General features: G+C 41.7%; 1 protein-coding gene across 4 annotated transcripts in view; it reads left to right on the top strand.

The window, feature by feature from the left end:
• DCLK1 (doublecortin like kinase 1) overlaps positions 1 to 16350 on the top strand; it is a 206843-nt gene that overhangs the window by 1724 nt on the left and 188769 nt on the right. For all 4 annotated transcript variants that reach the window (XM_077927145.1, XM_028726504.2, XM_077927144.1 and 1 more), the window contains exon 2: positions 6835 to 7224. In XM_077927145.1, coding sequence (XP_077783271.1) covers positions 6849 to 7224 — 376 coding nt within the window. In that variant the 5' untranslated portion in view covers positions 6835 to 6848. The remainder of the gene's footprint in view (positions 1 to 6834; positions 7225 to 16350) is intronic.

The following is a 16350-nucleotide window of genomic DNA, read 5'->3' as shown; positions in this document are numbered from 1 at the left end:
AAGCATCACATTTCCTCTTTAAAGCTTCCTATTGAAGTAAAATTATTCATGCTGGGTCAGAGCATCTCCTAAGCATTCTTCTTCAATTTTTTTTCTGTAATTTTTTAAAATTTGCGTCTAAGCTTCTGCAGGATTCTGCTAGTTCCCACCACTGTGTTTCCACTGTGCAGTCAGGCTCACACGTTCAGATGCAAGTCTATTCTTCTGTGGCCGTTCATGTATAATACTAGGATGGTGCCAGGCTGTTTTGTATAAATCTGCACTTTGGAGTTTAAAATTTGGAGTTTGCTTTGAAAATGCTGGTGTCTGATCTTGGGCCTAAACTGGTCCTCTATCATGCTTTCAAATGCCATGTCATGGCTATGATTAGATATTATCATCATCTGTGATTAGATGGGATTTCAGACTTGTAGCTCTATTTTTTTTTTTTTTTTTGGTAAACAAATGTGTTCCATAACTTGCAAATTCTAAGGTAGATAATCTCCATAACATGGGATGTTCATGCTAAGCAGATGTGAACCGTGAGCTATAAGAAGTCTGGAATAAGAGCACCACGTGTTCTAGATGAAGTTTTCAGTTTTCAACTTTGAAGCCCATCAGGACACGTTTAAGGATCCCTCTAAGATGCAGAGATTGCTAGTTTTAAAAAGTATTTAGACAAATTCATGGAGAACAGGCTTATCGGTAGCTGTTAGCAATAATGGCAAAATAGAACCTCCGTGTTCAGGGGCACTGTACCTGTGATTGCAACATGCTAGAGACCACCAGCAGAGGAGGATTACTGCCTTCATACTTTGCTTCTGAGTTTCTCAGAAGCACCTGGCTAGCCACTGTTGAATGCAAGAAGGGGTTTCCGTGCTTTGAAAGGGCAATGGGGCCACACTATCAGCCCCACCTTTAAACCCGTTCAGCTCTCCAGCCCCACTCCTCAGTGTCCACACATTGAGTGTGGTTGTGTGTAGTTGGCAAGCCTGCTTTCATAGATCCTTGCATGCATAGCCTTCCATTCCTAATGGAAACATCCATGGATGTTGGGGTGGAGTGGGACCAGTGGTACACCCCCCCTTCAGCATGTAAAGCCCCCACTCTTGTGAATAATGAATCACTGTGGCTTGGACAGGGCTCTGATTTGATCTAGCAGCCCTACACCTGTATTCTTTATTTACCTGTATGCCAAAAGTTGAGGTGGGATGCATGCCAATCTAGTTTTAAATGTGGGCCCAGGGCACTACTGGTATGTCTTTGGTACATCAAAAGCTTGTAGCATTGAGCACAATGATGTGGAACCAGGTCCTGTTGAAATCGGAGGGTCTTTCAAAGAAACACATTAAGGTTCCCAAACTACTGATTGCTTTTCTCCTCTCCCTACCACCCCCACCCCCAAGAAATAGCTGTCACCTAATGATTAGTGATATAGCCTGCCCGGTTCTGCTATTTTCCTTTCTTTATGGGAAATCAATGTGATGGATAAGACACTTTTAAATTAGGTTTGTATATTTGTGCTATAAATACATTTTGCTGTGCTTTATTTTTGCAACTTTTTAAAAGAGCTACAAGTGTAGGCTACAGCTGTAAACAAAATGATTGATTCCTGGATTTATTTATTTAACAAGCAAGGCTTTACATAGTTAGGAAGATGGCATTCTCAAAATGCCTTAAATAGATCCTGGGGGAAAGACGGTTGTATAATAAAATGGTTGCAATGTTTTAATGTATGTACTGTATTAGGAACATGTTTGTTTCATTTTGGACAGATTTTCTGACATCATTTTTAATTGTCCTTTACGTTTTGACATCAGTCAATTCATTTTATGATTCTGAAGTTGTCAGCTGGGCAGCAGTTTATGCTAATCCAAATGCTTATAATTCCTTCTCATTTCAAGGGGGAAAATACCAGTGATGGCTAGTATTTTTGAAGGTTTAAACATAAAAGATTAGCTCATTTATAGTCCTATTATAGATAGGGACTTCTGGTTCTTCTCCAGCTTAATCCTGTGCTTGTCTACTCAGAAGTAAGTCCCATGATACATTGGCCCAATGTGCTCATGCAGTAGAATCAAATGCTAAGATTTTTCTGGATTATACAACTTCAGGCTGCAAATGAGGAACCTTTCTAATGCATCCCCACCCCCTAATGACAATGAGGCCTCCTTATACATGTCAAAATGCAGTGCACCAGGGAGAAGGATTTAACTTAGGCTTTGCTAGGGATGGGCAAGAAATTCAGTTCAGTTTGCACTTAAAGCATACCTGCCTACATTTGCACTGTTAAAAACAATACAGTATATGAAAATGAAACACAGCCATACTTTGAATTTTGCAGTACAGTTCTCCAAACAAGTAATGTATACAAAGATATATATTTTAGGGTAAGGTATGCATGAAAATGCATATTTGAGTGGAAATAACATACAAAATGCATTAGATCAGGATAAACTGATTAGCAAAAATGTGTATATTAGGCAAAAATGCATACAAAATATGTATGCTAGGAGAAATTAGCCCTGAAATACTGGTGGATTCTTATGGGATTTTCACAGACTGATGTGGAAATACGGAGAACAGAATTTATGAGTGGAACAATGAGAAACTGGGAGAATCAAAACCGAAAATTCCCCCAATCCCAGGCTTTACCCTCGTATGGTATATTTTTAGATGGTGCTATTATTTTTCCATAAAGGTGACACAGCGTTCCCACCTGCTGTCTGAATTGGTACAGTCCAGGAAACGTTTATCACCTAATACTGTTGCATATGTAGTTGGACCTTACTTCCTAGTATGTTAGGCTTATGTATTTATTCAGGGACGCGGACTTATAAAAAATATTGGGGGGGCCCGGGAAAGCTCATGAATAATAAATAAGCTCATGAATATGCAAATAAAGTGGCGCCGCCTCCTCGTGAGCGAATAGGGGAGAGCGTGCTGCGCCTATTAATCAGCTCCAAAGGAAATTGGGTGGAGCTTTTGCTCGGGAGGGAGGGCAGGAGGCATGCAGCCCACCCCTCCCTGTGCATTTTGGGCTGGGGGAGGGGCGGCGATGGCGCTCTGCTGGAGGGGCGCCGGAGATTATTGGGGGGGCGGAGCCCCCCCAAACGAATTTTTGAGGGGGCTCGGGCCCCCTCAAGCCCCATGGAGTCGGCGCCTATGTATTTATTACATTTATATATCCTGCTCAAAGTGCATGGTTCTCCTGCTTCCCCATTTTGTCCTCATAAACCCTTGTGGAGTAGGTTAGGTTGAGAAGTAGTGGGGTTCAACTAATGTGTCTTGTTAGCACAAGTCCTTCTGCTTACACAATGGAACTGTCTTCCTGCATGTACCCCACACCCTTCCTAAATTTGCTCCAGGGGATTGTGGAAGAGCCCAGGACAGATTTAGGGGGCACTCCTGGGAAGGAGAGGTGGAGAATGTTCTCCTGTGCAAGTAGAAATCCTTGGAATGTTCACATAATTGCCAAGTGCCCCGGAAAAAAACAGGACATCCTTTTTGTGTGTGTGAGGTCATGGTGGCCATTTTGGGCACCATGATCTCACATATTCTCATGCTGTTCTCTTGTCCTGAAAAAGTGTCTGTTTTGCGAGGCACTGGTCACATCACTCACCCAGGAGTGCATCCTGGAAGATGCTTGTTCAGCTTTTGGGTCTGAAAAAGTTGGACGGTGTTTGTTCATGTAGCATCTCTTTGGATAAACCCTCCAATGAGGCTCATGGCTGAGTGGGAATTTGTCCCTATGGCTTTCCCTTCTGAAGACTGAAGCATTACTCTAGTATTATTTCTGTACCCTGGGAGGAATAGGCAAATGAAACTGTGTAGGACATACATTTGCTTTGCCAGGGCTTTACCCTGGGGCCTTTACCTCCCTATGGAGAACAGCTGCAGCTCAGTGCTGGAGCACCAACCTTCCATGCAAAAGGTCCCAGGTTTAATCCCTGGTATCTTCATGTAGGAGCGGAAAAGATCCCTGTCTGAAATCCTAGGGAGCTACTGCCAGTTAGATTGCACTGATCTAGACAGCATCTAGTGCAAGTGTTCTTGGACTGTGGCCCCTGGACTGCCAGTGGTCTGCAAGATTCATTCAGGTGGTCTCTGGCATGTCTGCATTAACTATTCATATGGATTTTGAATGCATTTTTATTGCTTCTTTTATTTCTTATATTGTATTTTGTTGCATTAGAAGTTGAAGTCCACAGAACTCAAATGGTAATAAAATACAATATGAGAAATAAAAGAAGCAATAAAAATATAACTAAAAATCATACTGCTTCTTGCACAGCACGTTACAGTTGGTACAACAGGCAGAAAAATGGTTAAGTGGTCTGCCAAGGCCATTTTCAAGTGGTCCCAGGGGGAAAACCTCTGATTTAGATAATGATGAATGAGGTAACCTAATAACCTAACTTGGTATAGGATAGCAATGCTTTTTTGGGGTAGTCTCCACTCCCTTCATGCCTGCATTTTCAAGGAAATGGGTTTTATATACTGTGAGCCTTATATAGGCTACCATTCTTCTATGACTGTCTTTGCTTTAAATCAGGGATGGGGAACCATTTTCTGCCCGAAGGCAACATTCCTTACTTGGCAGCCTTCTGGGAACCATATACCAGTGGTGGGCAAAACTGTGAAAGATGATTATGCAAATTCATGAAGGGTAAGGCTGTCAGTGGCTTCCAACCATGATGGCTATGTCCTCCTACACGGTCGGAGGCAGGATGCTTCTCAATACCAGTTGCTGGGAATCACAGGTGGAGAGAGAGAGCTGTTGCACTGAGGCCCTCCTAATGAGGTTTCCAGTAGGCATCTAGTAGGCCATTGAGAACAGGATGCTTGACTAGATGGGTCCCTGGCCTGATGGAGCTGGAGGCAAAAATGGGCAGAGCAATGAAGGGAGTTTATAAGTGGGGCACCACAATTGAGAAGACAGTCACTACCCACCTCACTCCAGATAAAAGGGACACCTGAAGGAGTACCTCCAAAGATGACCTCAGTATACATGCAGGTTGAGATGGGAGTCAATTTTCATTTAGTGAGATAAGAATGGTGATAGCTAACAGGCTGGGGATCTGCAAATGCATGGCAACTGTGAACTGGTCTAGGCAGAGTTGTCTCTGACCCACAGGCTGTTTGCCATGAAAACATTTTGAACTGTCAGTGAACCTAGATGGCAACAAACAGAAGCAACCCTTGATCTAAGACGGCCTTTGCTAAATTTATGCGCAGGCTAGGGCTGATGGGAGTTGTAGTCCAAAACATCTGGAGGGCACCAAGTTAGCAGAGTCTGCCCTAAGACAACTTAAAAAAAAAAATTAACCTCTGCCTATATATTACCAGATAAGGCTGCAATTCTGTATACTGGGATGGGGAATCTATGGCCTTTCAGATGTTGCTGGACTACAACTCCCATCATACCTGATCAGTGGCCATACTGACCAACAAAATCTAGAGCAGGAGTGGGGAATCTTTGGCTCTCCAGAGGTTACTGAACTATAGCTCTTATCAGCCTTAGCAGGAATGGCCGGTGTCCAGGGCAAATGAACATCTGGAGGGCCAAAGGGTCCCCTTGCTTTACATAGTTCCCTGGGAGTAAGTCTCGACAGAGTTTCCTTCTGAGTAGATATGCATAGGACTGCACTGCCAGCTATCTACTCTTGAACATGCTTTCATTGGTCCTGTATATGTTTTAGTGAAAAAACACGCTGCTGGATTGTGCCCCCGTCCAGAATTGAATGTGCTAGATCTTGAAAGACTCACTTTCTTGGTGATTAGGTTTTCCATTAAAGTCTGGGGAAATTGTGGCAAATCCACAAGACCATAAAATTGGAGAACAAGTCTGGAGTCGCAGCAGCACCTGAGTAAAATCTGTATCTTGATTGTGCTGAGCAGAGTCGTGCTTAAGTCCTTTCTAGTAGGCTTGATAGAGTCTCATTTAGCAAGAATCTCAGCTACAGCTGGTAATACAACAGAAAGTAACTCAAGGCTCACTGAGGAGCAAACAGGCACCTTTTTGTGTGTATGTGCTTGGGAGACAGAGCAAACATTTTATTTATTTTAATAAAAATGCAAGATTGGTTGTTAAGCCAATAATGAATGAAGAATGACCCTCCACCTTGTTTTTATGTGCTATCTAATGTAAAATATCCTGTTCCATTCCCCTGCTTAGCTGGTGCCTGGTGGCCCATGCCTTTCTATAGTAAGCTAAATCCTCTTACAAGGGCCACACATAATGTCCGTTCCTCACTTGCAAGAAGACTATCATTTTACTGTGTATCTTAATTATGGGTAGTTGTATTTTTTTCAATTGTTTTTTATTCTTATTATTTTGCTGTTGGCTTGGTATTACGTCTTGAAGTGGAAGGTAGTATATAATTTCAGTTATAATAATAATATTAGTGGTAATAGTAATGTGGCAGTCTCTGGAACTCCCTGCCCATTGATATTAAGCACTCATTGTTTCTGATGCCTGCTAAAAACATTTTTTGATTAGGCAAGCCTACTCAGACATGAATTTTAATTATATGCATTTATTTTATCTTTTTTAAAAAAATCAATTGGCTTTTATCTATATTCTGATAATTTTATTATGTCTACTTTTTAAAAAGTCTGTTTTTATGGCTGCTTTTAATGAATATTTTATAACATTTTCTACAAGACACTTGCAGAGTTTTTCTTTAATTGCCGTTAAGCAGTGTATAAATATTATTGCATTGCGGGAAGAGTTGGCCAAATTCAGGTTGGTTGTAGCAGAGCCCTAAATCCTCGGTGTTTTAATATGGTTGCTGCATAATTACAGTCCATATTGATCAGTCTCTGCCACGTCTGCTCTCTCGCCCCTTCCAGATTAACTTTCCAAGATGTCCTTTGGGAGAGATATGGAGCTGGAACACTTTGACGAGCGCGACAAAGCCCAGCGCTACAGCCGAGGGTCACGGGTGAACGGCCTGCCTAGCCCGACCCACAGTGCCCACTGCAGCTTCTACCGCACCCGCACCCTACAGACCCTCAGCTCCGAGAAGAAAGCCAAGAAAGTCCGCTTCTATCGCAACGGGGACCGCTATTTCAAAGGGATTGTATACGCCATCTCTCCCGACCGGTTTAGATCTTTCGAGGCCCTGCTGGCTGATCTGACTCGGACTCTCTCTGATAACGTCAATCTGCCCCAGGGTGTGAGAACAATCTATACCATTGATGGAGTCAGGAAGATTACCACCTTAGACCAGCTGGTGGAAGGTCAGTATAATTATAATAAATAAATAAATAAATAAATAAATAAATAAATAAATAAATAAATAAATAAAATAAAATAATTTATTATTTATACCCTGCCCACTCCAGGTGGCTTCCAACAGGACACTAAAAACATAATAAAACTTCAAACACTAAAAACTTCCCTAAACAGGGCTGCCTTCAGATGTCTTTATTTATGTTTATTTCCTTGACATCTGATGGGAGGGTGTTCCACAGGGCAGACACCACCACCGAGAAAGCCCTCTGCCTGGTTCCCTTTAACCTCACTTCTTGCAGTGAGGGAACGGCCAGAAGGACCTCAGAGCTGGATCTCAGTGTCTAGACTGAATGATGGGGGTGGAGACACTCCTTTAAGTACGCTGGGCCGAGGCCATTTAGGGCATTAAAGGTCAGCACTGACACTTTGAATTGTGCTCTGAAACGTACTGAGAGCCAACATAGGTCTTTCAGGACCGGTGTTATGTGGTCTCGGCGGCTGCTCCCAGTCACCAGTCTAGCTGCCGCATTCTGGATTCGTTGGAGTTTCCGGGTGACCTTCAAAGGTAGCCCCACGTAGAGCGCATTGCAGTAGTCCAAGCAGGAGATAACTAGAGCATGCACCACTCTGGCAAGGCAGTCCAATAAGTGGGACCAATAAGTAAACCCTGTTGCAGTATAGTATATACCTTTTCTCTGTGCCAGTCAGCTAACTGTACACTGCACTATGATTTTTCCACTTCCACATACCCATTGCAACAATTTGTGGCCTCTGCGTTTTCTCAATCCTCCTTGAGTTGTAGGTTGTAGGTTTCCTCCAGTTAGGAGTTTTGTTTTCATAACGATCCCCCCTCCCCACTTTTTTGCAAATCTTGAGGTTTCTCCAAGTCACTCTCTCTGTGTGTACCACTTTGGATCCACACTCATGCCTGCAAATCAGCAATAGAGAGAACAAGTGGGAACAAAACTGTCTCTTAATTCTGATCAGAGGAGAAATTGAAATGAAAAGACAGAAGGAAGAGCTGGTGTATGTGTGTGTGTGTGTGTGTGTGTGTGTGTGTGTGTGTGTGTGAATTATATACATACATACATACATACATACATACTGAATTTAAATATCCAAATACCAGATCTGGATGTCTGGTATGCTGTTTACCTGCAAACTGCTTTACCTTGGAAGTGTCCTAAAATATTCTCTTATTGGTTAAGATCTGCCGGCAGCCTAATACGTTGTCCTATCTTTCGCATTAGTCTGCTGAAATGCAGGGGGTATGCATAGGCTTTATTCTAAAGCTTGTGTGCTTTAGAATATCTCAAATGAGTACTTAAAAGTTGAGATTTAGATTTAGCAGTTATAGGCCAGGCATAATTGGCATTTCCCCCATGGAAAACTACTGCCAAGATGTTGCTGGACAACTCCTTGGCGTCGATCTTCAAGTGCGAGTCAACTTTCCAAGTCGCTATAGAAAGCGGCAGAATGCAAATTGTACAAATACAGGCTTTCCCCCCGAAAGGGCAATGTGTGTACAGTGGCTTATTTGTAGGGTAAGAAATGCACTAGCAACTGTCAAGCAGCAAATCAGATTATCAAGTTTTCTGGAACAAGCAGTTGACAGTGGTTTTTGTAAATAGATTCCACTCAAAGTTCCTGCTGTCTTGACCCTTTCCCTTTGATAGAACCTTATTCAATTTAAGCTACTGGCTTCTTACAATGTGATAAAACCAATAGTTATACTTAAAGTCACAAAGCAAAACCAATGTCTGAAAACTTGCATCGATCTTATGATTCTCTCTAAAATACAAAGAAGATGTAACAGTTCCTCTTGCTGATTATTATGCCTGCATCTCTGGACACAATCAAATGGGCTTCAGGGAAAATCCTATATCAACATCATTCTTATCTACGTTTCTAGCCCTCATGTTTCTCTTTCGCAGGCTTCAATTTATTTTGGTTATTCTTAAGGTGTTTTCTATACTTAGCCAATGATCAAACACCTCAAGTCTGACTTGTGTAGCACTGAGAGCCAAACATAAGTCCTTCACTCTCAAGTTGCTGAAACATTCAGGTATTTCATGCATGGATTAACTGAAACAAGCACAGTCAGCTGAATGGTGTAACAGACTGTCCATAACGTCAGTAACTCACCGAAATTACTGAACATTCTAGTTTTTTTAATAATATGACATACATTTTTTTATTGTAAGCTGTCTTGAAGAACCCTGTTAGACCCAAGGGGGGATTATAAATAATGAGGAAAGTGAAGAAAAACTGCTGCAAAATAATTAAACATGCAATTGGCCGTAGAAAATTGTTTGGATATTGCAGATTGTCCTTTTTAATTATTATTTTTTAAATATCAAAAGTTCAGTGGAGTTTCAACCTTCTAACATTTAATCATGCAGTTAGATTTAATGGGACTAGACCTCATAGTTGTTTTTTAAAAAATTAAATTAATTTTTGAAATTAATATCGCCTGCTATGGAATTTTTTTCTGTTAGTACTGACTGGCTGCCAAAATCTATTAAAAATCTTGGTGTTCGGAGGAGAGAACTGAGTGCAACAGGGTATGGTAATCAAATTAGAATATAATGTGAAACTGATCCGCAACAATGCTTGGTCAGCCATCACCTTGAAAAATAAGTGTGCCATAAACAAGCCAGCTCTGAAAACACATTTATTCATCTGTAACTGATGTTGAGAATTGGCAAATAATAAAGTTGCCTTATACTGTTTCAGACTGTTCTTCCTATCTTTGCCCAGCATTGTCTACTTTGCAAGGTTTACAGCAAGGGCTTCTTTTCCTAGTTGCATCCTAAGACTACCTTAACAGGAGACGCCTGGGACCTTGTGCATACAGAGCTCTTACAATGAGCCGTGGCCAGCTGTCAACTCTGTGTTTCATTCTGCATTTGCAAAGAGAAACTGTCCTAAAGAGTTAGCTTTAGCCCCATTTGCCAGTTGTCTACTGGAATTTGAAGGAGTGAGTTCTGCTTTACTGGAAATCAATCTCCTGGCCTACCCGAAAGGAACACATATTTAGAATAAATGAATATTTTCCCCCCTGAATATATTTCACAAACTGACAGTTCATGGCAGTGTTCTCCTCCTACATTCTCATTTATTTTTTTAAAACTGATGCTGCAAGTTTATTATAGATACAATTAGCTTGCAGCTGTGTGTTGCATCTAAACAGTTGGGAAGATCACTTGGTGGTGTCCCACTCCTCCAGTTACATTTCTGCTGAAACCGACAGTTTTCAAAGAACAGGGAGAAGAGCCTGGCTTTTTGAAATGGCCAAGCCTCCTTCAGCAATGTCAACTGTGATTCCTGCATTGCAGGGGTTTGGACTTAGATGACCTTTGGGGTCTCTTCCAACTCTACAACTCTGATTCTAACTTTTACTTAGTGGCTCTCTTCCCCTGTTACCTAAAGCAATACACTCAATCTCTCTTTTCTTTGCCCCAAGCTCTGCCTGGAGGTGAAAGGAATGATTTACCTGTCTGAATGGGATGTTAGGTATCCAGCCCATATAACCTGAATGCTGGATCTGACCAGTGCTTCTTTGACTGTGGTGAAGTTGTCTCTGGGCCGAAACACATCAGAAATGTTGTTGTTGTTGTTTAGTCATTTAGTCGTGTCCGACTCTTCGTGACCCCATGGACCAGAGCACACCAGGCACTCCTGTCTTCCACTGTCTCCCACAGTTTGGTCAGACTCATGCTGGTAGCTTAAATAACACTGTCCAACCATCTTGTCCTCTGTTGTCCCCTTCTCCTTGTGCCCTCAATCTTTCCCAACATCAGGGTATTTTCCAGGGAGTCTTCTCTTTTCATGAGGTGGTCAAAGTATTGGAGCCGCAGCTTCAGGATCTGTCCTTCCAGTGAGCACTCAGGGCTGATTTCCTTCAGAATGGAGAGGTTTGATGTTCTTGCAGTCCATGGGACTCCCAAGAGTCTCCTCCAGCACAGAATTGATTCAAAACATCAATTCTTCGGCGATCAGCCTTCTTTTTGGTCCAACTCTCACTTCCATACATCACTACTGGGAAAACCATAGCTTTAACTATATGGACCTTTGTTGGCAAGGTGATGTCTCTGCTTTTTAAGATGCTTCCTCTGTTACCTAAAGCAATACACACAATCTCTCTTTTCTTTGCCCCAAGCTCTGCCTGGAGGTGAGAGGAATGATTTACCTGTCTGAATGAGATGTTAGGTATCCGGCCCATATAACCCGAATGCTGGATCTGACCAGTGCTTCTTTGACTGTGGTAAAGTTGTCTCTGGGCCGAAACCCTTCAGAAATATTAGGCAGTGGAGAATGGTTCTCTCTCTCTCTCCCTCCCTCCCTTTCTGTGAGCTTTTACTGTATGATTGTTTTGATACTGGACCAACCTTTAGGAATGATTTTAGGCTAGGGAATCCTGCCATGGCGAGAGATTGCAAGTATCCTCCAGTACTGATTCTGGGCAAAACTGGAGTGTTAAGGTTTCATACAGTGAAACCTTAAGGACAGATGCTTTTATATTGTTATGTGCAGCCTGGTCTCTGAGCAGTGATAGATTTCAGGAGTGCCAAGGAACTCAGGCTTGAGTTCCTTGGAATGAAGGTCACTGTAGACATTGGTGTCTTTGTGATAATACGGTTTTATTTACACAGATAGCATGAACAGAGCATATGATAAAAGGCTTCACAGTCTTAATGCTCCCAACTGATCTTGCTCCCCGATTGGATTTCTAGAAAGCCCCTTGCAAAAGCCATAAGCTTTGGAATCAGGACAGACAGCAGGCCAAGCCTCTCTTTCTTCCCAGCCCCAGATGAGACTGGCTCAGGTCTGTTCTTCTCTTACACCTGCTGATGACATCACCTCCAGCTGGGGAAGGTGCCTGCCTTCTGGAAGCATCTCCAGCTCATAGCTTCTGTGGTTATCAGTTCCCTGTACTCCTTAGTCATGCAAGAGATACTTCACATATTTGGCTAGAGATATTAACTTAACTGAGGCTAATGTGGCCCCTTTAGCAGCTCTTCTTTCTGAAGAACCCCACTTTACAGATATAAAAGCACATATTTGAAAGGGACCCACAGATGATATCCAGATTACACCCCCCCCCCATAAAGAATCCTGTGATGGTATATTCCTGGAGTGTGCAGAAATAGCCACAATTGGAATGGCAGCTGTACCCAAGACATTTTGTAGCCTGAGGCAAACCACAAAATGGTGTCCTCCTGCCTGCTTGGGAAGAAGGGGTAAATGAAGATCTATATCAGGAACAAGGGATAATTAAGATCTGCATTTTTGTAAACTGCTTTGAGGGTTTCTCTTTTCCCCCCTTTTTCCAATCAAGGGAGGTATAAATTTTATGAAATAAATAAAATCAGGATCTGTTGCTCCTATGGGTTCTGCCGCTTGTCACCACACCTTGCCTCATGGGTGGGCCGGCCCTGGCTGCACCAGTTCAAGTAACATATGCATTAGGCCAGTATCGGAGTGCTATGCTGAAGTGAAGCTTAAGAGAGACCCCTTTTATTGTGCCTTGAAGCTATTTGGTTTTGCAAGTTCCCATTTTGCAGGCTGAGCAGCGTTGTTAAAGATAATAGGTACTGGCATTAGAGGATTTGTCATAAGTGATGTTATAGGCATTATCCAGGAAGTGTATAACCATATTCTAAATTTTCCCAGCTGTTATAATATGTTGATAGGTTGAATGCTGGGAAACTGTGCCATCTTTGACATTGATTTTAAAGAAGGGTAATCTGGATCCCGTGCAACAAATGTGAAATAGCTATTCATTTGTAAATTTTGAAAGGTCCTTTATATTCTTCTGGCTGTTATAACGAGGTCTAGCGCATTATTTGATCTGGTTGACTTCTTAGGTTAAAAGAGAGCTTCTTATTCTGAGCAGCCAAACTCTTGTATTAGACATGTTCCAGTTGCTGCTCTTACTTGGGTGGGAACTATCCTCCTTGCTTGTTCCCCAAGGAAACCTTTTGATTGACAGAAAATATAATAGATGCGAAGCAAAGAGGACAAAAAAAAAACCACTTCTTTAGAGAGCAGAAAGGAGTGATGTTCCATTAAATATTGATCAATGGAGCAGTCTAAGGGCTGCCACATCATTGCTGTATAAAAAGCACAAGAGACCACTGAAATCTTTCTAATGGTATCCGATTCCTTCCAAACAACAGTGAACCTATTGGACAGCTACTTAGAGATACCGCTGAAACGGTTTGGAAGTGTGTGCTCTTCCATGGTTGGTGAGCATGCCCCACTGCTAGTCCCATAGATGTAATTATTAATTAATGGTTCTCGGGAGAGTGCTGTTGCAGGTGTTCAGAGTTATTTTTTCCTTTAACCTAGACAGACTGGCTGAATGTTGAGTCGGAAACAATAAACAGCATCTCTTGATGGCTGCACTCTATGCTAATGGCAACCCACTGTGTGGAAAAAAAGCAACCTCTTGTAATAAAATTCCACACTCTGCTCACTGAAGAATAAGAATTCCAACTTTAAAAAGACAATTGAACTTGTCAGTCAAATGAATACCAAATTTAAGGGAGTGAATACACTTAGCGGGAGATCTTAATGCTGCATGAATGGACTTCCCCTTCTCTCCACCCAAAATCTGGTCTGCAGGACTGCAAGGGGAAGGAGAATCCACTTCACCAATGCTGTCTGTTCTGCCAGCAAGCAGATGCCATTGGATTTCACCATTAATAATTTGATCTCAAACATGAAAAATAGCAAGCCCAGTATGTTCTGAAGCTACAGCTTGTGTCTGAACATTATTTGTAAGCTCATTCTTTCTATTGGGTGAATTTTCTGCTGTGATGTATCTTTATCTTATTTGTATGTCTCTCGTGAGTGAAAGGTAGAGTCTTCGTGAGTCTTCTAAATCTCTACGAGCTATTAATATTCTAATCAAAACATGACACTTGATTAGCAACTGTTAAATGGTTTGTTTGTTTCCTCCCACCTTGGGAGAATCTTCTGTGCAACAGTTGACTAGTAGTACAATTATTCAGCCTACTTTCTTGCCAGACTTTTCTTATCAATTGAGATTTTTCTTCTCCTGCGTTGTCATTTAGATGACAGGATATTTTTACTTTGATATCTAGCAGACCTTGCTTGGAAGTGAAGCATTTACATGCTGCAAAATATGACTCGTATAGTTTGCTCCTAGGCACAATTCAAAGTGACATTGATGATTTCTGAATGCCCTAAACAACTCGGGTCCTGCATACCTTAGGGGAAAACACTACTTACGTGAGCCCTTTAAAACTGACAGGGGATGGCCTACTGGAAACATCGTCCATGTGTCAGTTAAGATCAGGAAGGGGTGTGCAATGAAGCATTCTTAGTGATGGCTCTAAAAATTATGGAAGTTCTTCCCAAGGGAGACCCATTGACTGTCTTTTATCCAATGCTTTACAGAAGGACTAGCTTCCAGTTAGACTCAGTTTCTGGTGTGGCTTTTATCTGTTTGCTTTAGAGGTGGTGGCTGCCAGCATAGGGGACCAAACCAGCACTTGGTACCAGTGGAACCACAGTAGAATTCGACTGTAAGAACCCTCACTAGTTCAAATAACTGCACAAACCTAATGGGGGTAATTTGTTGATTCAAAATATATTGGCACTCCTTTTTTAGTGGCTTTTGAATACTGCCGTTTAGTCACTTCAACAATGCTAATTAGGCTGCTGCAAAAAGTATTTCTGTCTTTCAGACCTACAGTGGTACCTCGGGTTACAAACCTCAGGTTACAAACACTTCGGGTTACAGACTCTGCTAACCTGGAAGTAGTACCTTGGGTTAAGAACTTTACCTCAGGATGAGAACAGAAATCGCACACCAGTGGTGTGGCGGCAGCGGGAGGCCCCATTAGCTAAACTGGTACCTCAGGTTAAGAACGGTTTCAGGTTAAGAACGGACCTCCGGAAGGAATTAAGTTCATAACCAGAGGTACCACTGTATTTGTCAGTGACCAGTAAAAGAAAAAGAAAAAGAAAGAAAGAACTGTCTGATGGTACATAAAATATAATGGGTCAAAATGAGTTCTCTTCCCCTGCACCAGTACACTAAATGTATTGGTAAAGCACTTTTAAGAAAGCACTACTGACAAAAACAAGAAATGGTATTTCCAAATCAATGAAATCTGTGGATGACTCATTTTGCATACAAAGAAGGGAGCACTTATGTGGTTTTTGACCTTGTGGCAATTGAATTGTTGGGGCTAAAAATGCTGGATAGAGACACAGATAAAAGAGAATATGTCCCGTTTGATCATTCTTGGATCATTACTACAGTTCATCACTTGGCCTTCATGTTGTGCAAGGCTTTCACCAGAATAAACTGGATATTAAAAGGAGCTTAACATTGCCTTCCAAAAATAGAGCTCTCTATTAGAACTAAAAAAATTAGGGGGAAAATTTTCTGTCAATCCTATATTAATTAGAAAAGTATTTCCCGCTGGTAAGGTTTATTTTGCTTGCCGTATGTTTTCTGGTATTTCTGTAGTAGAGCTTGGAAGAGATACCAATGCTGTCACTCTTCTTCACATAGCGCACTGCAATATTGATACTCTTGGATCTAGTGTGGTGTAGAGAGGCTCACTGGGTGGGACTTGGGGCAGTCCCTGCCTAACCTACCTCGCAGGATTGTTGTGGGGTTTAAATGAGAAGGGAGAGAATCATGTATGCCACCTTGAGCTCCTTGAAGAAAAAGGTGGGATAGAAATGCAACAAATAAATAATAACTAATAATTAAAAAATTCTTCATGGGAGCCTCCTCCTAAACATTAACAACTTACACCATTGTTTCAACAGGAAGGTGTGTGCAAGTGTATGTTACCATTATAAAATATGTATTATTGTTTATCTTTGCATATATTAGGACAGACATTAAAAAACAAACAAGCCTAAGGCAGTAGTGCCTTCTGTTTGTTCATACTAGTCTTTATTTAGCTTAAGGCTTGGCTTGTAGCGCTTTCCTTTCTCTCCTTTAAAATCAGTTTTATATTTTAAGAGTAACAATTAAAGGAACCAATTATGTCTTCTCAGATAACATTGGCTGCATTCACACAGCATGATAAGCTGTGTTTTATGTTATGGTTTTATATACTACTTTTTGGCCCAAAGAC

This window comes from Podarcis muralis, chromosome 4 (genome assembly GCF_964188315.1).
Source record: "Podarcis muralis chromosome 4, rPodMur119.hap1.1, whole genome shotgun sequence".
Taxonomy (NCBI): Eukaryota; Metazoa; Chordata; class Lepidosauria; order Squamata; family Lacertidae; genus Podarcis; species Podarcis muralis.
This window is presented reverse-complemented; position numbering and strand designations above follow the sequence as displayed.